The 24,372-nt window shown below is 38.9% G+C and overlaps 1 protein-coding gene and 1 long non-coding RNA gene across 9 annotated transcripts in view; one reads left to right on the forward strand and one right to left on the reverse strand.

Moving 5' to 3' along the window:
• The window catches only part of LOC121408143 (piezo-type mechanosensitive ion channel component 2-like), a 188,249-nt gene that overhangs the window by 68,694 nt on the left and 95,183 nt on the right, over positions 1 to 24,372 (reverse strand). For all 8 annotated transcript variants that reach the window (XM_041599476.1, XM_041599472.1, XM_041599475.1 and 5 more), the window contains 7 exons: positions 24,018 to 24,181; positions 21,443 to 21,597; positions 19,215 to 19,365; positions 17,316 to 17,405; positions 16,316 to 16,395; positions 8,596 to 8,717; positions 8,005 to 8,119 (listed from right to left, as the gene is read on the reverse strand). In XM_041599476.1, the coding sequence (XP_041455410.1) occupies positions 8,005 to 8,119; positions 8,596 to 8,717; positions 16,316 to 16,395; positions 17,316 to 17,405; positions 19,215 to 19,365; positions 21,443 to 21,597; positions 24,018 to 24,181 (877 nt within the window). The remainder of the gene's footprint in view (positions 1 to 8,004; positions 8,120 to 8,595; positions 8,718 to 16,315; positions 16,396 to 17,315; positions 17,406 to 19,214; positions 19,366 to 21,442; positions 21,598 to 24,017; positions 24,182 to 24,372) is intronic.
• LOC121408144 lies at positions 21,607 to 22,752 on the forward strand. Its single transcript, XR_005969009.1, has 2 exons — positions 21,607 to 22,069; positions 22,367 to 22,752. It is a non-coding gene; the product is annotated as an uncharacterized LOC121408144 (long non-coding RNA).

Raw genomic sequence — 24,372 nt, forward strand, 5'->3', positions numbered from 1 at the left:
GCCCTCGGCCTAGTGTCAGGAGAACAACATCACCTGCTGACTAGAGCGTAAGAATCGGAATTTGTTGAAAATTTCAACAAGAATCGTGATCGGAAAACTGAAGCTTTTAAGGCTCAGTAAGTGATCAATCGAACAATCTGAGAAGGCGAGATATCTCAGAAGCCTCCGCGTGGGAGAAAGCGCCCAGAATTCGATATCTGTCTCAAATGCGTGAGGGCAGAAAATCTGCAGAATTCTGATAGAGAGCTGTGGCAAAAAGTTACTAGCGGTCCGAAGGGGACCAGGAACGACGGAGAGTAGGGATTTAAGAAGAAAACCACTCGTAAGGCAGTCAAGGGTCGAGAAAGCGACTGAGTGCCATCCTGTTAATAAGGAATGCCGCGGACCTGTTGCCTATGTAGAATAGAGTAGTCTGGTCAAAACAGCTCAACCGGGCGTGTCAGGGAAACAGCGCGGTACACATCACGACAAAAGTGTGTTAGACCGAGTGATCGAGAGAGAACTCAGGATCCCCTTTCTCCCATACTGATTGAGGCACCCATCTGAGGGTGCAGTGCCCGCGGTGGAAGAGGTGGCTTGGCTCAAGCCACCATCGCCGAGAGAGCCCGTGAGGCTAGGCTGCGATGGCTGTCCGCTGGGCGGGGGAATCCCTAGCAGCAGCAAGCGTACGCCAGAGGGAGCTGGCGAAAAAAAAAAAAATCTGTCACGATATTACGTGTAAACGACCATCAAGAGATGCTCTAAACGAACAGACATCGCCAGATATGATACCTCAACCGTTACATTCCCAACGGAATCGAATGAGGTAGCAACGGCCCTGTCCTATCAAGTTAGGGACGGAAACTGGCTAAGAGTGTCGAAGTCCTCGCTTGAAGAAACAAGCGAAGGAGACTTGAGGAAGTAATCACAAAATTTCCATCAGTCTGCGGTGAGAACCAGTTGTTTATGAAAACAGTCACAAGGCCTGTTTCTCAGGTGATCGTAAGAGCAAGCACCGCCGGCGCCGGTTGCGGCAGCGTGGAACAGTCCGATATCAGTAAGATAAGGAGCTCCAAAAAGCTGCGGGGGGCGGCAAAAATGACGCCCTAAGCAGCGGGGGATGAGAATCTAAGTTTCTAAAAGAACTCCAGTGAAGTAAATCACTTACATGGAGAGACTCATCCACAGTCGGCCCGAGAGAAGGCGGGTCGTAGTGATCGTGGTTAGGAAGGCATAAGCATACATCCATCCACGGTTACATCATCCTCGGTCGCGCGGTGACCCTGGCCACATGCATTGCATGGAAGGAGGATGAAAGCAGCATGCGAGGCGACTCGAGTGTGCCGAGTGAAAAAAAAAATTTCTAAGTAAGAAGACGATTCGACAAGCGGGTACGGTAAAGACATCCACCGTAGACCACTCCGCACAAGGAGGGAACGGCGGAGAAGCCCGCAAGTTTGACCCACATAGAGGGCAGTCTATAAGATAGACAGTTAGAGCTCGACCGATGGTCTGGCGGTGTACAGTTTGGTGTGAACTCGCCGACCCGGTACGGTGGGTGTGCCCAGAAAGTAGGCATAGAATGCCGACAGAGAATCCTGGGGCTTTAAACAAGCTTGAACGCACGTACATAGCCAACAATCTCATGAGATGTACGGCGGTTACTTTCCTCCGAGATGATGTTTACCCAACCGGGAAAGACTCGGGGAACAGCTGTGAATGTCAACAGGAGGGATATCTAGCATATGAAAAGCTGATTCCTTCCACGTATTCGGTGCGGGTGCTGCCGGCGGTGTCCGGGGGGACGACCGGTGATGGCAGCTCGGGCAGGGCTCGTACGAGCCGCCCGAATACGAGACAAATAGGTTAACATAACCATAATGCACCGGGTGGTGAAGGCATAGCGATTATTAAGCACAGGAGACTTTTTAATCGCCGTGACATTCAGATCCGATATACATACTCATAAGCACGAAGAGCTATGAGATAGTGAGACATACCGCTGAGCAGTGATGGTGCTCATATCAGAGTCGCCCTCTCTTCAGCGGTGATCGCTGGAGAACGGGTGTCTGTACTAGCCCTGACTCTGGCCTTGCAAGGGTAGGAGCTAAGTAAGACAGGGCACCCTTACTTTCGAATAGAAAGTGAGGTTCAGGCCAGAAAACGACGGTCCCGTCGCCTGGGCGGACGGTCCGCGGACGTGATAGGTTGCCCTCTCAAAGCAGCCAAACATTCTCACGAGAGAAGTGCGGCATGCGGTATGTAAGAGATTCATACCTCCAATCTACGGGCCCGCTTAGGGGGAAGAATGGAGAGAGTTACCGCTGAAGGAGTCGTCGCCGTATGTGAGCTTGACGTAGAGGGCGAATTCGGGAGTACCTGCATAATAATCGCCCCCCCCTTCCCCTGCCTCTGCCTTCTCACTAGCCTCGAGAGGCTTGAAAGTTTCGAGACGGCGGTGCAGGAGCCTGGCGCTTCCGGACAGCAGCAGAGCGGGGGTGGGTTTGCACCCTCGGAGCTGGCGGCTTCCTCATCGTAGGAGCCGCCTCGTCTAGGGCGACCCCGTCACTCTCCGAGACCCCCAATTCGGCCGATTGAGCTCGGAGCGCCTGAAGAGGCGGGGCGAGAAAATAAGGACTCCCCTGCTTCATCAATACCCCCGCTCGGAGGGTAGATGTGAGGTAGATACTTGTCAAGCAGCGCCTGAGCGCTTACTGAAGGGTCGACCGCGGGATAGGGGTTGTCCTCGCACTGGCCGCCTTCGAGAGACTCCTCGTAAAGGGAGTCTCGCTCCATGGACTGAACCGGGAGGTTGTCCCCATGACAAGTTTCCTCCCCTGGAGGAGCTCCGAGAGCCGCGGGAGCCGTACGGCCTCTCGGCCGGCTCTCATGAAGGCAAGGGAGTCCAGTAAGCGCCGGGGTGGCCCCGCGTGTCGGCTGGGACACGTGCTCTGAGATCGACGAAAATGCTGGAAAGCACACGCGATCTTGAGGCACCCGGTTAGTCGGTGCACTGGCTGGCGATTTAACAGAATCGCTCGAGGATTTCCCGGGTGTCTGGTGGTTATTGCCCACTTGTCTCGCTTGATGCTCAGGGGCATCAGCGGGGTGAGTAGACGTCGAGGGTGGGGTGAACCCGCACTGCTCGAAAGCAGAATGTAGCAGCATGAATAGCTGTGACATCTGACCACCGACACAAGGGTCTGAAGGAGGGACGCCCATGGCAACAGGGCTGGCCGACCTCACCTTCGACCTCTTCTTCTTCGCGGCCTCCGCCGGCGTGGCCGGGGCAGAAGAAGGCACAAGAGGCACAGGTGATTTCTTACGATTTGCCGCCCCTGGCAGGGCGGCCGCCAACAACGAAACTTCACCCGAATCTGACGGGGTCAGATTGTGGTCACAGTCTGATGTGTGACGCCTCTCGTGGTAGCAGAATGTAGCAGCATGAATAGCTGTAACATCTGACCACCGACACAAGGGTCTGAAGGAGGAACGCCCATGGCAGCAGGGCTGGCCAACCTCTCCTTCGACCTCTTCTTCTTCTTCTCTTTCTGTGGGCTCCGCCGGCGTGGCCGGGGCAGAAGAAGGCATGAGAGGCACGGGTGATTTCTTACGATTTGCCGCCCCTGGCAGGGCGGCCGCCGACAACGAAACTTCACCCGAATCTGACGGGGTCAGATTGTGGTCACAGCCTGATGTGTGACGCCTCTCGCGGTAGCAGAATATAGCAGCATAACATGTATGACTGTAACATCTGACCACCGATACAAGGGTCTGAAGGAGGAACGCCCATGGCAACAGGGCTGGCCGACCTCTCCTTCGACCTCTTCTTCTTATTATTTTGCGGGCTCCGCCGGCGTGGCCGGAGCAGAAGAAGGCACAAGAGGCACGGGTGATCTCTTACGATTTGCCGCCCCTGGCAGGGCGGCCGCCAACAACGAAACTTCACCCGAATCTGACGGGGTCAGATTGTGGTCACAGTCTGATGTGTGACGCCTCTCGCGGTCAGGGGCTGGGCGATCTCTCCCGATGCTGTCAACGGAGGACGACTTATACGGCAGAGATCCTGACCTGTGCCGGGGGGAGAGAACCGCACTCTCCCTCCGGACTTCTGGTGACCCGGTAGCCGGTGGGTCGCATAGCCCTATGGGTGCTGCGGCGGCAGGACCTAGTTTAGGCTTGGAAGCCTTGGCTACCACTTTTTTCTTTGTCCGAGACCGTGGCACCACAGTCTCGGCCTTCCTTCTCTTAGCATCCGACCGCAAATTCGGAATGCTGATCGACGCACCCTCATACTCACCGCCGCCGGGCGCTCACCGCGGCGTCCCTCCTACTCGCCTGGAGGCGGCCGACTTCTGTAAACTTGCAATCGGGACGGTCCCCGTGGAGGGCACCAGGTCCTCTGGGGCTGTGTTAGTCCCATTCATCGGTACCTCTCTCTACCCTGAAAAAAGAAAAACAAGAATTTTTTTTTTTTTTTTATTACAAAGATCTCGCTTAGATTAAAAGTGGAGACCGGAGTGGTCTTTCCCTCCTCCTATAAGGAATTTGTTTGAGCAAACAGAACAAATCAGGAGGGGAGGGGTAGGGAGGAAGAAGAACCTAAGAATGGTTTAGGTATCTGCCTGTAAGAAAATAAAAAGGAGGTCGGAGACTTTGAAAAAAGAAACTCCTACAAGGTTCCCCTACTATATTCTCTTTTTTTTTTTTTTTTGTGCCCGAAGGAAAAATTCGAAACAAAAATTCAAAAATGAATGCAAGTTCAGAAGAGAACGAAGTTTCCACCTGCGAAGAAACACAAAAACAAGCATTTCAGAGCAGGAAGAAAGGGATTGAGAGACAAACAATTCCAGATAAGAGAAATTTTACGATAATTTCCAAGAGGAAAAAAGTAACCTCCTGTGGAAAGGTAAAGAAATTCAGAACAGGAGGAAGGAGGAACGTCTCTAGTAACGATTCCAAGAGGAAGAACGACACAGTAAATCCTCAAAAGGAAATCGTAGAGCCCGCCTGTCGAAGTAAAAAATATAAGACTAAGAGGGAAGAGGGAATTGAACGAAGAAAACAATTCCGGGAAAGGTCAAAAAAAATTTCTAACAGGAAGGAGACCCCACCTGTAAAGAACAAAAAATTTTTTTTTTTTTTTTTTTTTGGGGGGGGGATTGAATAACCAATCAATCAAGGTATAATTGCGTAAGCCGAATTAAACAATCCCCGAAGCGTCTGTGAATAAAATATTAATCAAGAATTTTATTCAGAACAGAAAGGAAAAGGAATTGAGCTTTAAGATCCGCCTGTGAATAAAATATCAATCAAGAATTTTATTCAGAACAGAAAGGAAAAGGAATTGAGCTTTAAGATCCGCCTGTGAATAAAATATCAATCAAGAAATTTATTCAGAACAGAAGGAAAAGGAATTGAGCTTTAAGATCCGCCTGTGAATAAAATATCAATCAAGAAATTTATTCAGAACAGAAGGAAAAGGAATTGAGCTTTAAGATCCGCCTGCGAATAAAATATCAATCAAGAAATTTATTCAGAACAGAAAGGAAAGAGAATTGAAGAATTAATCAATCAATAATCAATCGAAAATCTTAATAAATCAATTCCAGAAAGCAAGGAAGGAACAGAGTTGGAGATCCCAACCTGCAAAAAGAAATAACAATAACACCCTCGACAACAAAGTGTAAAGGTTGTCTAGAATTTAATTCAAAAACGGCACCAAAAGCCACCACACTTTGAACGTGAAGAACAATAACCATGGCAGGTGGTGAAGGCTTGCTGCCATGTAGGCAGGCCAAGCCCGGTGCCTCGCGAACGCGCTAGCGATGCGGCGCGACGAGAACTCAAACGTTAGAAAAACAATTTAAGTGTCACCAAAAACACGCTAAAAAGTCACGCCAGGTGTAAATTCTGAACACAATCTTACACACAAACGGAAAGATTGAATTTAAAAGGGAGAATGCACAACAGATAAGCAAAAATAATATACCAAAGCTCAAAAAAGATTTGAGCTGTTAGGAGACTTATCTGAGCACGTCTTGACAGGTGGCTTGCCGAAAGCAAAAGAGGAAGATGGACGCTAATTGCGCGGTGATCATGGGTAGTAAGCCTGAACGGGAGAGGGCGCGCTCGCACTTTTTAATTCTTGGGAGTTCTTTTCGGGTATGGCAGTCCAGAGGGCTGAACTAGCAAATCAAGTAGATGTATGGAGTTATTGAAGTAAATAAACATTTTTACAATAAATAGTACAATATGGTAAAATATAACCAATAACATGATACATCGATTGATATTGCACCTTACAACTCGTGTTTACAAAAGTAATACTTAACAGGGGTTGTTATAATTATTATCAATTACTAAAAGAAAGCTTGTAAGCTGAGAGTACATTCATAATCATAGTAAAAATCCCTTTGAAATTCATTTAACGAAAAATTAAATCAAATTTGAAACGAATTCTATTAATTATCATGTCACATACAATATGATTTTTTCATGATTTTAACAGAAAAATAATACAACTTTGATTGCAAAAATATCCCCAAAACAATTGTAATGAAAAAAAGAACAGGAATTATGAAATAAGCTTTTGTGGTTAAAATGTGATTAGTCAGGGAAAGATCTTGAACTTGCAAATGGCTGAAAAGTATGACAGGGTTATTACTCACCATAAGAAATGATATGAAGAAAGAAAAGAGGATAGACAAATTAGGAACTCATCACAGAAAATATTTGGGGAACAAGATTAATTTCAAGCACATGTTTAAACAATATGATGAGCAAATCATAAAAAATGATGACAATGTTCATCAAGGATTTTCAAACAATGAGACATCGTTCAAAAGGATTATATGAAGATTATCCCTAAATACATGTACATCACATGGAACAAAGGTTCATTCATTATCACTGGATTTGTTGAATTTACATAATTTATTTTCTAAGTGAAATTAATCAAGCAAACATATCATAAACAATGGTACGGGAAGGGATTAACAGAAGGTACATTTATTTTTGCCACAAACATTCACATTTCAAAGTAAAATGGATGCAAACAAGGAGATAAGGATATGATAAAGGAAGTTAGATAATACTACACTTCACTTACAGGAGAAAAAAAACTCCCAGTAAATAAATAAACTCATTATCAATATCCAAAGTATATAAGTTCCTTCTGTCTTTGATGTATTTGCTACACAACTAGATATCTGTCTACCTGAACATAGCCATTATCCTCGAATGAGACAAAATAAATATCTTTGTGTATCTTTTGTATGTGTGTACATTAACCTCTTCAGATGGTAGTAGATGACAACAGTAGGTTAAATGGCAATATGACCAAATGGTCATAAAGACAAACTGGTTATAGACAAACATTAATTAGACATTGGGTGATTTCAAGCATGGTGACAAAATCTGAGGTTGGTGTTGTGGCAACACCAACAAGAGCATCACATCTGATATGATGCTGGAGTTGGGATTGAGCTCAATAAATGTTACGCATTTCTGGCAGTTTGTGTTTGTGCAATGGTGCGAAATGCTGTTTGATGATCCACGCATTACAGCTGGTGTTGACAATCCAAATCTAATTTCCCCGATTCACCAACCCCTAGCATGGGCATAATTGTGATGTCAAGATGAGTGCAAACCATCAGTGCTTAATACATGTACATCACATTTCCTATTTCTAAAATAAACTTTACCTTGCATACTGTAAATTCCTCCAATTTTTCACCGATGTATTCGACAAGACTTCTTACAAGAAGTTGAGATGACTGGCAGAAGTGTGACGTCATAAGCGACATTTATCAATGACACATTCCGTATCAAACTTCTGAAACCAGCTGAGTGTTAATGCTCAGTTCAGCAGCCATTTTCATGCTTCGAACACCAACATCAACAATGATCTTGAAATCACCCAATGTGGAATGGGACCAAACAGAAAGGAGATATAACAGTAATTGTAGACCAAGTTTCAATTTCATGAAAATTATAAAGTCAAACCCCAGACATAATACTGACCTGCATCTGCATCAGGATCATCTGGATCCTCCTCTGCTCCTGATATAGCAGCTTGGTGTTCTTTATCAATCTGAATGGCTTTTTTGGGATCTTCTACAATACCATGAAATGCAAGCTAGAAAAAGAGAAAAAATGAGACTGGTGTATGTGGTTCAAAATTTGAAATTTATGTATTTCTATAAAACAATGTTTGAAAGTATAATTATAATAGAATTACATTTGGCACAAATATTTATTTTCTTCAAAGAAAATTCTACCTGAAATATTGTTTAATTCCAACGGCATCCAAATCATGTGAAAGAACTTAATACACTCTTTCATTTGATTCATCATGATAGAATTTATATTTCTGAAGATAAATAAAGTTTACGATGTTTGGCAAGCGAACGAATTTCACTGAATTCTATGGGGGAAGTAAACTTTTGGCCTCACCTGTATATTAAAATTGATTCCATTTTTTAAAAAGATGATTCTATTTTCAATTCACACTATCCACAATGCCATCTTTGATTGATACTGTCAACATGTGAGATTACTTTGGGATAAAACTCTTCTCAATGTTGTATCAAACATTTGTTTTCATGTACCTACCTGAAGTGGATTCTTTGGACTTGATGGTTCTCCTGATGACGTGATGCCTTCTGCTTCCAGGTCACTCAGGTCATCATCATCTACATCCTCAAACATGTAATAACCTCCTGTTCCTCTGATAGCTATAACATGATAACAAACAAATAACCATCTCATTTCCATGACAACACATTATACACAACCTCAACGACTTACCTTTCATTGTTCATTTTGATTGTAGATCAATGTTGGACTCTTCTGCGTGCTGTCATCAACAATAAATTCATCTCTTTATCAAGTATCAATAACTTCTTTGACAAAACCAGAAAAATTAACCCTAATGAACTTACAAATAGACCAGAGCCATGTGACTTTAAAAACATGGGTTTAAATGTCAGGTGATCTTTTCAAAATGATGTCATTTTTCTAGTACATGTAGGGATATTTAGTCCATAATTTCAGTCAAGATTGGTATTGATTTTGGAAAGTTTTAGCATCCAAAAGGGCCAAAATATGCTACTCTACTGCGGAGGCTTCTGTAGCATTTGATGAAGTACACAACGTAATACACAGAGAGTCAACTGCTGACTATGGGGAATGTGACTTTAGTCAAAGCAGTGATTTTGAGCCTGAAACGGACACGAAAAATAATATTTCTGTTGGTAGACTAGGTCTACAAGAAGCTTAGCAACTTCAGCCGGGTCGGATACCAGTGGGCAGTAGCGGACCGTGACCCGGAGGAGACAAAGCATTGGGGGGGGGGGCACTGCATTGTTTGTGAACTGCATCATTTGTGAACAATGCTGTGCCCCCCCCCCCAATGCTTTGTCTCCTCCGGGTCACGGTCCGCTACTGCCAGCGGGGGAAGATGCTGTTGAGGCTTGAATCATGGGAATTTGTGAATTTGGTCGATATGTGCAAATAATTCACGGTATGGGACTCGGCCGCCCCAAATAAATTTAGGGTTCAAAGGGTAAAGGAACCATATATTTTTTAAACACAGTGTTTTAATACACGGTAAAGCCTGTCTCTAGCTTTCGTTAATCCCCCAAAATGTAGCTATCACTATTCCAATACATTACTAGATTGTACAAAATGTGTATGCCATAAAAGTGGAATAGTGATTGACTATCACTATTCCAATTCATAACTAAAGTGCACGCCTATTAAGAGTACAGTTATGAAGTGGAGGATACATGTATATAATAACAAGTGGAATGCCTCTGGCCGTCTCACCTGCATCACGCGGTTCAATATAGCAGCAGTGCTGACTTTGAATACTACTCTAACTCGCACAAGATGTTCAGTGATACATGGTTACTCTTATGTCCACTTTTTATGAACTAGACCAATAAACTTACAGAGATATGATGGTTATTCACCAAAAAACCCCAACATGGCCAAAGTTCATTGACCTTACATGACCTTTGACCATGATCATGTGACGTGAAACTCAAACAGGATATTCAGTGATACTTGATTACTCTTATGTACAAGTTTCATGAATCAGATCCATAAACTTTCAAAGTTATGATGGTAATTCAACAGATACACCCAATTCGGCCAAAGTTCATTGACCTTTGACCTTGGTCATGTGACCTGAAATGTGCACAGGATGTTCAGTGATACTTGATTACTCTAATGTCCAAGTTTAATGAACTAGCCCAATAAACTTCCAAAGTTATGATGGTAATTCAACAGATACCCCCGATTCGGCCAAAGTTCATTGACCCTAATGACCTTTGACCTTAATCATGAGACCTGAAACTTGCACAAAATTTTCAGTGATGCTTGATTACTATTATGTCCAAGTTTCATGAATCAGATCCATAAATTTTCAAAGTTATGATGGGAATTCAACAGATATCTCCAATTCGGCCAAAGTTCATTGACCCTAAATGACCTTTGACCTTGGTCATGTGACGTGAAACTCATGCAGGATGTTCAGTGATACTTGATTAACCTTATGTCCAAGTTTCATGAACTAGGTCCATATATTTTCTAAGTTATGATGACATTTCAAAAACTTAACCACAGGTTAAGATTTCGATGTTGATTCCTCCAACATGGTCTAAGTTCATTGACCCTAAATGACCTCTGACCTTGGTCATGTGACATGAAACTCTAATAGGATGTTCAGTAATACTTGATTAACCTTATGGCCAAGTTTCATGAACTAGGTCCATATACTTTCTAAGTTATGATGTCATTTCAAAAACTTAACCTCAGGTTAAGATTTGATGTTGACGCCGCCGCCGCCGCCGCCGCCGCCGTCGGAAAAGCGGCGCCTATAGTCTCACTTTGCTTCGCAGGTGAGACAAAAATGAGTTTTACAGAATAAATTTTGCGATTTTATATTATAATTCATTTATATCGGATGCACGATCAAAATTAAATATCTGTGGTTTTTCAATTTGATATAAAGACTCTTCCAAAGCATGGGCTTGACTGAAAATTCCAGGATGAAATATTTGTCTCTAACTCCTTAATATCAAAGCTCTATATTTGTAAGATAAATATTCAAAGAGCCTTCTTGAAGGAAAATAAAAATATTGATGAGAGGGCACAAATTGTTTAATCTTAATATTTAGTTGTTCACAGATCAGATGGCTACTACAAGTATTTAGATTAGAATGTTAGATACAAAAATAAAATTTACATTATTGACACTTTACCAAAGCTAAAGACAGTCAACAATGCTGTAAGTATGATCACAGTGGAGAGAGATGGTGGTGAAAAGATCATATTTCCAATGAGAGCTTTATAATTTTTGTTAAATCAATCTCAATTAACTGAATACTGGTAACACATATCATATTTATCTAAATAATATCTTGAGTTTTAAAGAAAAGGACATAAAATTCAAATTGAATTACTAATGAGAATCAATTTCAGTGTTATAAGTACAATAAAAAAGTCATAACATTTAATTGTACATCAAACAACTCACTATAATTTTGATTATATTGACAATGAAATTGCAAAATGTTTCCCCCATACAATGAAGAGTTAAATGTTACTATAAGATATTAAACTATGCCCAACCATGAAAATACTTACCTGATCTTTTTATTTAAAGATAATCGGATGTATCCATCTATTTTGTTAGTTTATGTTTCATGGACTGCCCTCAAATATCATGTACACAGATTTATGCGTGATAGCGCCATCTCCCTGTGAAGTGTGAACCCATGCCACTTCCGCTCAAACATATATGCTTGCACGCACAATAAACCTCTTTGAGCATCGCCAAATGACATGCTGACATGCAAGGCGAGGGAACGGAGGGCGAGATAGTAGATGGATATATCTGATTATCTTGTAAATAACAAAATCAGGTATTTTCATTTTTTATTTCAATAATCCATGTATGTGTCCATCTACTCTGCTAGACTGGCCTACATAACTGTGGGAGGCATATCACAAAAAGGAAGTAACTAAGTTCAAGGGAGATGTAGATGCAGTGCAGAGGCCGCTGCAAGAGAGAGCACAGGGAAGCTATGGGAGGAAGAAGACCTCGCATAGGCATTGAGCACAAAATTAGTATACTAAGATAAAATGTAGAAGCAATTCACAAAATTGCTTAAAAAGTCATGTTCAGGGAATTCACAATGAGCCAAACCATAGTGTCGATGTAAAAGGGTTGGCAATGAATCTGGTTGAAAAGAAGCATTAAAAATACAGCCTAAAAACATATTTTGGAAGCGTGCTTATCTCTTTCAAGAACAGACTTTCTTGGAGATGTCTTCACTCCGTGAGGGTAAAGAATCAAAGAGGAGAATAAACATGAGTGCAAGCGTGATATTGGTGTGAGCAGAAGTGACATGGGTTTGCTGGGAAATGGCACTATTGTGCAAAAATCTGTGTACATAATATTCAAAAGCAGTCCATGAACATGAACTAGCAAAGTAGGTGAATACATCATGATTATTGAAATAAATTTACAGCTTTAAATAACAGTCCAAACTGTCGTGACTATATGAATATATATATACATGTATAGATAACTACTTTCATATAATACGTGCTGTGACCTTTCTTCAACTAGCATAAATAAATAAACAAAATCAAGATCAAACATACATGTAATTATGCATCACTAGTTATACAACATGTATGTAAATAGTAGTTATGACATTTTTATTTGTTAACTTTGTCTACTCAGGCGCAGATCCAGAGTTGGACCTTCAAGGGGTGCTAATTTGGGCGCAATGTGGTTGTTGTCATCTTCAATCAATGCGCTAAAAGTGACTTTTTTTAATCATTGTTTCGAAAAGGATGATAAATGGGTTAATTTGGTACTTATTGTACTGTATAACAAATTCTGTAGTCTTTTTCCCGTTTTCTTGTCCTCCCTTTTTTTTAGGAAACGCAATAGATAATTAATATAAATACATTTCAAATGCATAAACTAGGTGTGTTTTTTTTTTTTGGGGGGGGGGGCAATTGAATAAAGTAATTTCCATTCTCTCCAGTTTTTTTTCTTGCTTTAGGGTAGGCAATCTGCAGGTGTACTGTGGATTCAGGATTTCATAGGGGGCCAAATTTGAAGTCACAATAGCATTTTTTTTTGGTGGAGGACATATAGGGCAGCCTAGTACAATGTGTCAAGAATACCCATATGTGCTTATCTAGCATTTGCTAAGATGGGGAAGGGGTCTTCTGGCTGGAAAACTATTCCAATCATTCCCATTTATTTCCTGGTCAGCAGATTTTTTTTTTTTAATTACATCTAGACACATGAAGCACTTTTTGTGGTATTGTAATCATATAAATGATACGTATCTCACTAATCAGTATTGCGAGTGAGATTATAAAACCTAACATAGTATCATATTTTATGATTTAGATCATATTGCATGCATAACAGAAAACAGAATGCAGAACATCATTCTATAATATACAAATATGCTTCCACATTCCATCCTGATTTTAATTCTTTAACAACTTAAGCCATTTTTCCTGAAAGCCTCTTTAGATCTTAAAGCTAAAGAACTTTACAGAGATATTGATGTATGAATATACATGTACTTTATTTCACTCAATTTATATTACCTCATATATAAAGTTGGCAATTAAAAGGGGGGAAAATGATGTTCTATTCCAATATGATATTCGTAATCAAGTGGTATGATCACACAGTTGAGCAAAATTTATCCGTTTTAACAATTTTCTTCCTCTATTATTTTCTCTTAAAATGCAGAGAAAAAAATGCAATAAATGTCAAAACAGACAAAGATTTGAGGCTCAATCCTAATGTAGCTTTATCAAAGATAAAAAAAGGTTCCAGGTTGATGACTCTAAACATGCATTATCAATCCATTCCTCTGATGTACTGTCTTTCATTCTTCTTCCTGTTATCCTACCCTCATTTCCCTCGAAGCCTCGTCGCCATGGATACAACTTAAACAACCGTTCTTCCTCTGTGAGGTCAAGTCTCATCTCTGCTTGCAGGAACCAGATGGGGGTAGGTTTGTGAAAGGTGAGTTAGTAGGCATGCATTCGTGCATGGATATTTGACATCATCAAAATAATAGGACTATTTTTTTTTTACTATACAGTGCATATCAATAAAAAAACAATTTGAAAAAGTCCTGGGAATTGAAAAATATACAACATGGAAATAATTTTTTTTTTAAATATATATTTTTGGGTTCGGGTCTCATCTATCAAGTGAAAGTAAAAATTTTGACATATTGTTACACTTGAGTGAGCACTGTCCATTTTTGTAAAGCTTGCAGAATCAGTTTGTGCAGAAATGCTCATTTTCACGCTGTGTCAAGGAAAAAAAGCGCAAAAAAATGACTGTGCGGAACATTTCTCATACATTTCTTTTGCATCTATAGTCAATTGAAATAAAACAGATACACTAAAAAAATTTGTAACAACTTTGCCACCCAAATTAACATTTTAACCCTAGGTAAGCACAACCTTTACATTTTATGTGCCAGCTGGATCTGAGAACATAACTGAATGTAAACAAAAGTTTATTTCAGATATATCTCCAGCATTTTTTCACTAGGTTTTTATCATTTTCAGGAGGTTTACATTTTATATTTCATTTAATACAGGTTTCTACCCACTTTTCCTAAACTTGACAATGATTAACATAAGGAAGATCAAACCTAAGTCACTTCATGTGAATCACAGCTCCATGTAAAGCAGATACATCACCTTGGTGTGTGTGTGGGGGGCGCAATGGAGCTCTATTAAGTGTTTTGGACAAGGAAACTAGTTAAAAAGGTAAAAGATATCTTTGAATCAATCTTCCTAGCTAATGTCCATGTGTTCTTCATGATTAAATTCTAATTCATTCATATAACTATTTCCAAGTTCTGCGCAAATCATTTTCACAAACTTTTCAAAGTAAGCGGTGCTCACTAAAGCCAAAAAAATCAACAGTTACATCATTGCTTAAAGAGATCGGTACCAATGTTTAAATGTGGAAAAAGCTTCAGGATATTACAAATATATAATTCTACAGGATTCTTTCTAAGTATAAACTTTAATTGGATACACACTGTAGAAGTTAATTACACCAAACATATATTCTCCCAAGAGATCTAGTGACAATATAGTGAAACAAGTAATGAATATACACTGTAATTCTCAACAATCAGACCTGATACTACTGATTCAAACAAGAGAAATTTAAGCAAGTACATGCATTTGAAATCAGTCATCCTAGATGCAAAGACATACTGAAGATAATTCTTTATTATCTGACTTCCTTTGATACAGTAATTAGTTAATCTATAGAATACAAAAACAGTTTTTCACATCTTGTAAAAAACAGAAACATTATATAGAGAAGGCAGAAAAAGTGAAACATTGTGCAATACCAATTATAAATCAAGACTGTATATTTTGAATACCAACTATGATTCTTCAATTAAAGCTCACTACAACATATACTTAAGATAGGATTTAAGTTGCAGAATACTAGATTGAATGACAAGATTTAAAACATTTCCACTACATATGTCATCCAATAAAAAAAATGGAAGTATAAATTTGTGCAACTTAGCATAAATACAACAGTAAAGAATTCATGTACAGTCCATGTTCAATATATTAAGCATAGATTTACAATTGTGTAGTGTTTGCATGAAAAATATTAATCGGAGAAAACGAGCAAATTTCATACAAAGTATTGACTACAAAAGAAACAATAAACATGCCAAAGTGTTACGTTATTTGTAGTGGTTAATGTAAATAGATGAATATGTACATAATTATTGGTAATAAATCAGACAGATTTCAATTTTTCATAATTTTTCTTTTATTTAAAAATAACATTTGAATGTTATTTTTTATATTATTCAAGACAAAGGAACAGTTTTTTTCTCTGATTGATCATTACAAGCATATATTTGACTAAAAGTTTTCTCATCTTTCGATTTTGATTTACCACAAGAGGGGAAAAAGCAGATGATGAGATAATCTGTCAAAAGAATCCTGGATGACTTCTAAACCATCCTCAATTTATCACCATCTTGATCCAGTTGAGAAAGAGGTAGGACCAATATTCCAGAGGCACAGTTTTAAAGCCATTTAGATAGACAGAATAGAAATACGGTAACTATAAACAAAAAGTTAGACTTTATGGACAAGGTTCTTTTATACATACTTCCATGTTTAAAAATATTCATGGAAAACCTAATTTGTGGTCTTTAAAGATTATTTTCAGGTGGTGACAAATCAAAACAGATTTGTCTGTATATTGTCATTGAAAGCTTACCTTCAGCATGAGACTTTGGCTGCCATGTTTGATTCTTTTTACTTGTCAGCTTGAGTTGCTTCTCTTTGATTCTCTTCATCCTTTTAAAAAAGTTCATAAGTTCATATTGAGATATATATACTTGCTGAACAGTTGAAACATTACAGTCATGCAAATGAATGAAATCATGTTTGCTATGAAATAATTGCAATATTCTCTCTTATGTAATCCAATATTTTCCTTGTATTTGAAAATGTTAATTATCTAGAAGATGAAAGTTACTCACCCATGTGCTGATGCACACAACATTTCCAATAGGAAATATTGAATGGAAAAACAAAATTCTGACAATGACACGACATGACATCAAATAGGTCCCCGCAGATATGAAGAAGAAGATTACAAGTCACTTCAAGTCACATAACATTAACCCCCCCCCCCTCCTCTTTATATCATAATCGATAGCATCTATCAGTGGTTAGAAAACATGAGTCAAGTCAAATCTTTTTCCATTCTCGATCATTAGAAACAAATTCTGCTGAAACGACTTTGAATATTTCGCAGATTATATCTTCAATCACTTAACATTCCATTTATTGACTAACATTGTTCATCTGCAATGTGTTTCAATTGTCTTTTCTTTTCATTCTGTTTATTCAACATTAACATGTTGTGTGTTTATGTTTTCTATTCAATTGAATGATATTTTATTTTAATATATAGTGGTAATTATTCTCATGTAATTTTCTCTCTTATTTTGTATAAACAGTGCTTGAAACTTTTGTTAAAAAAGCTACATGTACATAGTAAAATTATCACTAGTTTCAACTGACCATCACTATCATCAATTCTAAAAAGAAAAGTTATCAAAAGTTTACCCAGAAGTCTGCTAGGATATTTTTATATTTGATTTTCACAAGTCTTTATTATTTCTGTAACCTAACTTGACACTTCTGTAAATCAATTGACCACTTCTCAACCACAAGATTACAAATACAGTTTCATGATAGTTTGAATTTACTTTCTCTTTACACCTTCCAGTATACGTTCCTCCTCTAAGCGTTTGTTGCGAACCTTGGCTGCTAGGATCTCGTTGATAAGCTCAGCACCCCTGTTTGAACAATACAAATGAGATATAAAAAAGACTATCAAAACACAGTTTGAGTTTTCTATGTGCAATGAACATGAAGGAGAGATAAAATTCTTTTGAGAGACAAGATTTGAGTTAACATAAACTGCATGACATGTTTCTATGGGTATTCATGAAGTTTTAAAGCAGATTAACAAATGGGTAATTGCATAAAACATGTACATTCCTGAACTAATTTGTATTTTTAATTTGCCTATAATGAAAATTTGTAATGCTCTCAAATCATTATGACTTGAGCAATTTGTGAAGTAGAGTAAGATTGAGAAAAAATGGTGGTCAGATGTAAACAAAAAGGGTTTTATGGATTGCCCGAATAAAAAAAATAAAGAGTCAGAACTGGAACTGATGTACTTATTACTAGTTCAATATGACTTAGGCACTGTGCCAGAGACCAATTAAAAGTACTAATCTGGAACTGATGTACTTATTACTAGTTCAATATGACTTAGGCACTGTGCCAGAGACCAATTAAAAGTACTAATCTGGAACTGATGTACTTATTACTAGTTCAATATGACTTAGGCACTGTGCCAGAGACCAATTAAAAGTACTAATCTGGAACTGATGTACTTATTACTAGTTCAATATGACTTAGGCACTGTGCCAGAGACCAATTAAAAGTACTAATCTGGAACTGATGTACTTATTACTAGTTCAATATGACTTAGGCACTGTGCCAGAGACCAATTAAAAGTACTAATCTGGAACTGATGTACTTATTACTAGTTCAATATGACTTAGGCACTGTGCCAGAGACCAATTAAAAGTACTAATCTGGAACTGATGTACTTATTACTAGTTCAATATGACTTAGGCACTGTGCCAGAGACCAATTAAAAGTACTAATCTGGAACTGATGTACTTATTACTAGTTCAATATGACTTAGGCACTGTGCCAGAGACCAATTAAAAGTACTAATCTGGAACTGATGTACTTATTACTAGTTCAATATGACTTAGGCACTGTGCCAGAGACCAATTAAAAGTATGGCGATAGAGACCTTACCCAGTAACAAATAGATGACAAGATCCCAAAGCCCAAGTTTCCAGATTTTCTCTTAAAGATTTTGTTTTAAATTACAGAATGAGTATGAGATCCTTATTTCCTAAGTGCTCCCGATAAAATGTATCAACATTAGTTGAAGCTTGCTAACTTGGCTTATGATTATTATATACCTCATAATAAGATTGTTATTACTGATTGGTCCAAACTACATCATGTAATGCGGTGCTATTCCATCTATCATCATCTAAGAGGTTTGACTTACACTCAATTTCTTATATAAAATCCTCTGATAGTAAGCGTAACAACTGAGGGCGGGGTCACAAGTTGTGTTGCTATGCGCATCTAGCTGGCTAGAGTTAAAGGCTGCACTTTGCTGCGCTGTTGCTACTCGTAGTCAGGCGCACGCAGCCAATGGCGTGCAGGCCATGTGGATGTAATGTATCAGTTGTTGCTTGCCCAGCTCAGGCCAGCAGCAAAGTAGCTTGTTTAAATTACGAAGTAATTTAGCAAATCAAATAAGATAAGAGTTGTACTAGCAGTCTTAAAATTGAAATCCTTGGGTCTAGAGTTATGTGATTAACAATAAGGAATATAAAACAAATATGGACTGCTTTGTATTCTGATGACACTGGATATCCCTTGGTGCTTTTCATACTGGCTTGTCTATCACTCCTCTGCTAAAGGACTCAGGATGATAGACCTTGGGAGTGACAATCTACAGTCATACTCATGCGCTGTCAATATTTATATAAAATAAGACTTACTTTGAAGCCAGTTTCTCCTCCTCAGTTAGGTCCAAGACAATATATAGGAAGTAGTTACTGGTGAAAATCTGCCTCTGGAACACCACAAACAAGAAACAAGTCACATCCCATGTAAGTCTAGCTTGGTCAGCAGGTAGTCCACAGATCTCCTCTGTTGTGTAAAAAAAAAAAAAGAATAATAATAAAAATATATGAAGACCCATGCATGTTCTGAACTTGGGTTCAAAATGTTAAAACTCTGGTCTAAAGTCATGGTAAAATATGTGAAGTGAACCGTCACAGAAAACTCTAACAACTGAGATTGAATCTACCAGTTTATATGACACTCAAAAAATAAATGACTTAATTCATATAATAATAATAATAGGCATTTGTATCTAATCCGACACGCATTGTTATTATCATTATTACCGCGGCTTTAGCTTGAGCTGCCTTTCAGTGCTCGTGCATTCAAGGAGTTAATCCTGCTAGGTACTCATTCACCTCACCCGGGTCGAGTGCTGCACAGTATGCATAAATTTCTTACTGAAGGAAAACACGCCATGGCTAGGATTCAAACCCACGACCCTCTGTATGAAAGGCAAGAGTCAAGAGTCTCCTGAAGACGGACAGTCAACCTGTCTGAAACGTCGAGTCTCTCTACTACTCATCATCTCTACTCGCCGACGCAGGCCAGCATCTCCTCATCAGCTCTACTACTCAAGCTGTTCTCACTCAACATTCCTTCTGGTTTACAGTCCTTTTCAGGACTATTCTCAAGAAAGAATACTCTATTCTCAAATCTCCACTTTCTCGCCTATCCACTTCCTTCTCTTCTATCCACTGCTTCTATAACACTCCACATGGTGTACTGTAAACCACATCAGCAATTGTACATGCCACCATGCAAACCTTCAAACAACATCAAACTACATGTGGGATGACAATATGTTGCAATATAATTTCCATATATGTAGACTTTCATGTAGGTTGACAGAGTGTGTAAAATCAATTGAAAACGAACTTTCAGTCAAGAGAGAAGGGAATATTCTTCATTTTCTTAATAGTTTCCAACAACAAAAAATTCAAAGAAATATGGAAGATGGATGGTTATTTCAAGAATGTAAGGATGTGAAATGTGAAAGTTCAGCAACATTTTTTGAAAGGTTTTTTTTTTCTTCTTCAAACAGTTATCAAAATAGGAAAACATTTTTACTTTTTAACTCTTCACCTGTAAACCCCCTGTGTTTCATTATTTTAGCAGTGATTCCCTCTACGCAGTATAATACACTCTTTTACTTAGAGTGCCATAACTTTTTATCTGATCATTTTGAAAGAAAATGTTATGTAGCAAACTTGTAGAGTGTTTCCTGGGCTTTCTTATCGTATATAAATTTATTGGATAAATTATGGAAAAATGTATAGTAAATTAGATTTTCTAAATGCTTTCTCCTAATACTTCCAACAAAATTTAGCCCCCCTTTTACTTTGGTTCTTGTGTTAGTGGCATGATTTTTATTTATCCACTTGGACTGTTCATTACATAAGCTTTGTATTGATACCAAAATCATGATAATCTGATAAAAATAGCCCATATATAGTGGAAAATAAAAGAGAGTAAATTTTTGCCTGGTCAAGGTACTGTACTCCATTGAAAGGGTCTCATTCACATTCGTGCAATGAGTCAGTCTCATAACAATAAACCTGGACATGTTATTGTTTGTGAGGAGGGTTTTATTGATTTTCTCCTCTCCTTTTTCAATGAACTTCCTGGCTGTGATCAGGATGTATTAATTTTTTTGGAAAACTCAACGATTCTGTAATTTGTAAACTGCGATAATCCATCGAACGCTAAACTAATGTCGCACGCGCGATCGATCAGTACACATGTACGGTATACACAAACGCCAGGCTATACATTGTAGCTAGGCATGCTCCGGGGCATGCAATTGTTCGAAAAACAATGGGACAGGGGACGTCTATGGGAAATGTGTGGTTGTGCAAAAATGCGAACGAAACACGCCTACGGATGTGCAATAATGCGAACGTAAAGTAGTTTGAACGGCATTTAAACACTTTGACTCGGCTCTACTTTACATTACTTGTTTCAATTCAAATATACAGTACATGCAATGATATTTTTTCAATAGAAACAGGGACAATAGACTTTAAGCTTTGAAATCAAGAGTATAAAAGGAAGGTTCCACACAACAACTATATCTTGAGTGTCTTGAACAAGCATATCTTACCCGTGTAGTCAGTCTGTAAGCAGATGACACCTAATAGTTGCATAATCCAACATAGATTATTTTTATCGATATCATTTCCATAGGCACATGCCATGATCTGAAGTCCAACCTTCATAAAAATCACAAACAGGGTGTATCCTACCAAGAAATTCCACCTGAAAATATGAAATAGGATGAATAAATGAACATAAAAATACGATATAACTTAAAAGTAACATGCAATTAAAATATGAGGTAGGGCTCTATTCAGTGCACAACTTTGCACATTATAACAATCAACAATGTAAAATTACTGTCAGAGTGCCCCTGAAATATTCTAATTACCTTTCCCTCTGCCTTGAATTCTTGTTATCCATCTGAAAGGAGCTGCACTTGGTCTTACTAATTGATATGCAAATCAACTCCACCATTTACTGTAGGTTGAGTGCACAGTTTGTATAGTCAGTGGGGTGTGGAGCTATGTTGGGTGAGTTGCAGAGGTCTACACAGAAAGCTGGGACCATTTTTGGATTTTTACAGAGGGAACACTCAGACCCTCACTGAGATAGATTTCTTCTAGTTTTATTTTGCCAGCTTCAAGCTATTTACTGGCAGTTGGTTATTATTTCTACATTCCAGAAATCAAGTGTAAGTCTGTGATATTTCTATATTTGTTTTGAGGCAATTAATCTGATCTGAAAGGTGACATTTTGAAATAGATGAGAGAATGTTGGTTTTGCAGTAACATCAAATTAATAGTCCATTCATTGGTATTTATGAACGTTTTCTGATCATTGATCCCAAAGGATATTAAGATGTGACAGATTACCACTAATGATAAATTTGTGTATGCTTTTGGCATAATTTAATGTGATCTACAAGTTTTAATAGAAACTCAAGTTGTATAGCAGGTTTTGTCATGAAGAAGTTTACTATAATTTTCAGGTGGCTCCTATTTCATGGAAAGACAGATCCACGTCCGGTTCCATGTCATTCATTCTGAAGGGGGCGCTGTATTCACGCTATTTATTCTGAGTGAACTACTACGTGTCGTGATCTACTTTGTGACCCCAATCTGAGTGAGGGGGAGGTGATACGAGCGTTCCATTCTGGGTAACATGGATTCGTAGAGTCCATCGATGACGATTAAGTGATCAACCATAACAACGATCAACGTTTGTTCGATGTCAGTAAGTCTTTTCGACTGGTAAGCGGATTCGTTTCCAAGGACATCTATATGCGCTACATTTTTTGTTTACTCACTACTGAACTTAACTCGACGAGCATTGCTCTGATTCCGAAATCGCATATGCCAAAGACAATGATTGAACTGGACTAAAACAAGCTATTTCCACCTGAAATAATTGTATATGAGCTCAAAGGACTTACCGGTCCGGTTTTGATAGTAATGATCCTTTTCCAAATTTAATAACATAACAAAGTGTAATCTCTCACGTGTACTCTAGGAGTTTTAGTCTTTGTATTTCATATTCATTTCACCTGTGGTTATGAATGATGTACTTCGACTAGAGTTAAAGGAATTTACAAAGAAGAGGAGTGATTGAATGTAAACCTTGTAAAGGTGATCACTTGAATATTCTGTTAATAAAACTAAACCTATAAGTAGTCGTTCTGTTTTTAATTATTCTGTGTACAAGCTTCTACCCGACAATTACAAAATATATATGCAACGAGGTGTAAAAAATTCACATGACAATGGGTCAGATGCATAAAACTTAGCAATTGCTGGCAAGCAATTGCTTCAAGTACAAGCAATAGCTAGCCAAGCAAAAGATCATGCTTCAGCAAATTGCTTTATTTCATATGCATAACCCCTTGCTAGTGCTTGAACCCTTTTCTTGCTTTCAGAAAGCAATGGCTAGCGGTTTGAACAATAGTGACGTCACGCTGGTGCGAACACCACTATCAGAAAAAGGCAGGACTAGAATGCAAAGGTGTGGCAGTGCAAATTACCGCTTCTTACCTATAACATCTTTTCCTCAGACGTGGTGTCATACTACCTTGTTTCTTTTTGATAAATTTATTTATGTGGCATTTCGTTGGCACTCATTAGGAAGAAAACAAGGGCACATATAGGTTACAGTACACCTTGGGGTTCTCTTTCAAGTGCATAAACCCCATAAACATGATTAATAAACGCGAATACCCTGATCAAGCAAACGCTCAAGCTGCTCTGACGGAGCTTGAAAAAACCCAAGCAAGTGCTTAAACGCACAAGCAAAATACTCGTTTTATGCATGTGCTTTTTAGCAATAGCTTAACAGTCAAGGAAATGCTAGATCTTCCTAACAAAAGCATTTGCTCGCTCATTAATATGCATACAGAATTAAGCAAAAGCCTAGCAAAAACAATTGCTACTTTTTATGCAATTTGGGGCCCGTTGCAGAAAGAGTTGCAATCAAACGCAACTCTGAAAATCATGCGCAACTCTGAAAATCATGCGCAACTTGATTTTCGACCAATCAACAACGCACATTTGGGACTTGCGCATGATTTTTTAGAGTTGCGATTGATTGCAACTCTTTCTGCAACAGGCCCTAGACCCAATAAAAACATGGATGCTCTGTGTACTTACTGTTTCAGGACTTTATCAGTTGGTTTGGTAAGAAACTTGGGGCCATACCAAAGGAAGTAGAAGGCAAAGACAAGGTACCACAGACCAAGGATGCTGATACGAGTTGTAGCACACAGGAATACAATCGCCAAGGTGAAGTAGAAGGCATATCCAAATACCATGCTCTGTGAATTTGTTATAAAAATATATGGCTTACTATATATATTGGTCATTCGCTCGACAAGTATAAGTATGTTTTGTTGAGCTTGCTAAATGCTATATCCGTATAAAGGAACAGAATGACAAAACTGTTATTGCCAGAATATCCTAATACTAAATCTGTAAATCTTCATAAGAGAAATATTCTCAGTTTCAA

This window comes from Lytechinus variegatus, chromosome 2 (genome assembly GCF_018143015.1).
Source record: "Lytechinus variegatus isolate NC3 chromosome 2, Lvar_3.0, whole genome shotgun sequence".
Classification (NCBI taxonomy): domain Eukaryota; kingdom Metazoa; phylum Echinodermata; class Echinoidea; order Temnopleuroida; family Toxopneustidae; genus Lytechinus; species Lytechinus variegatus.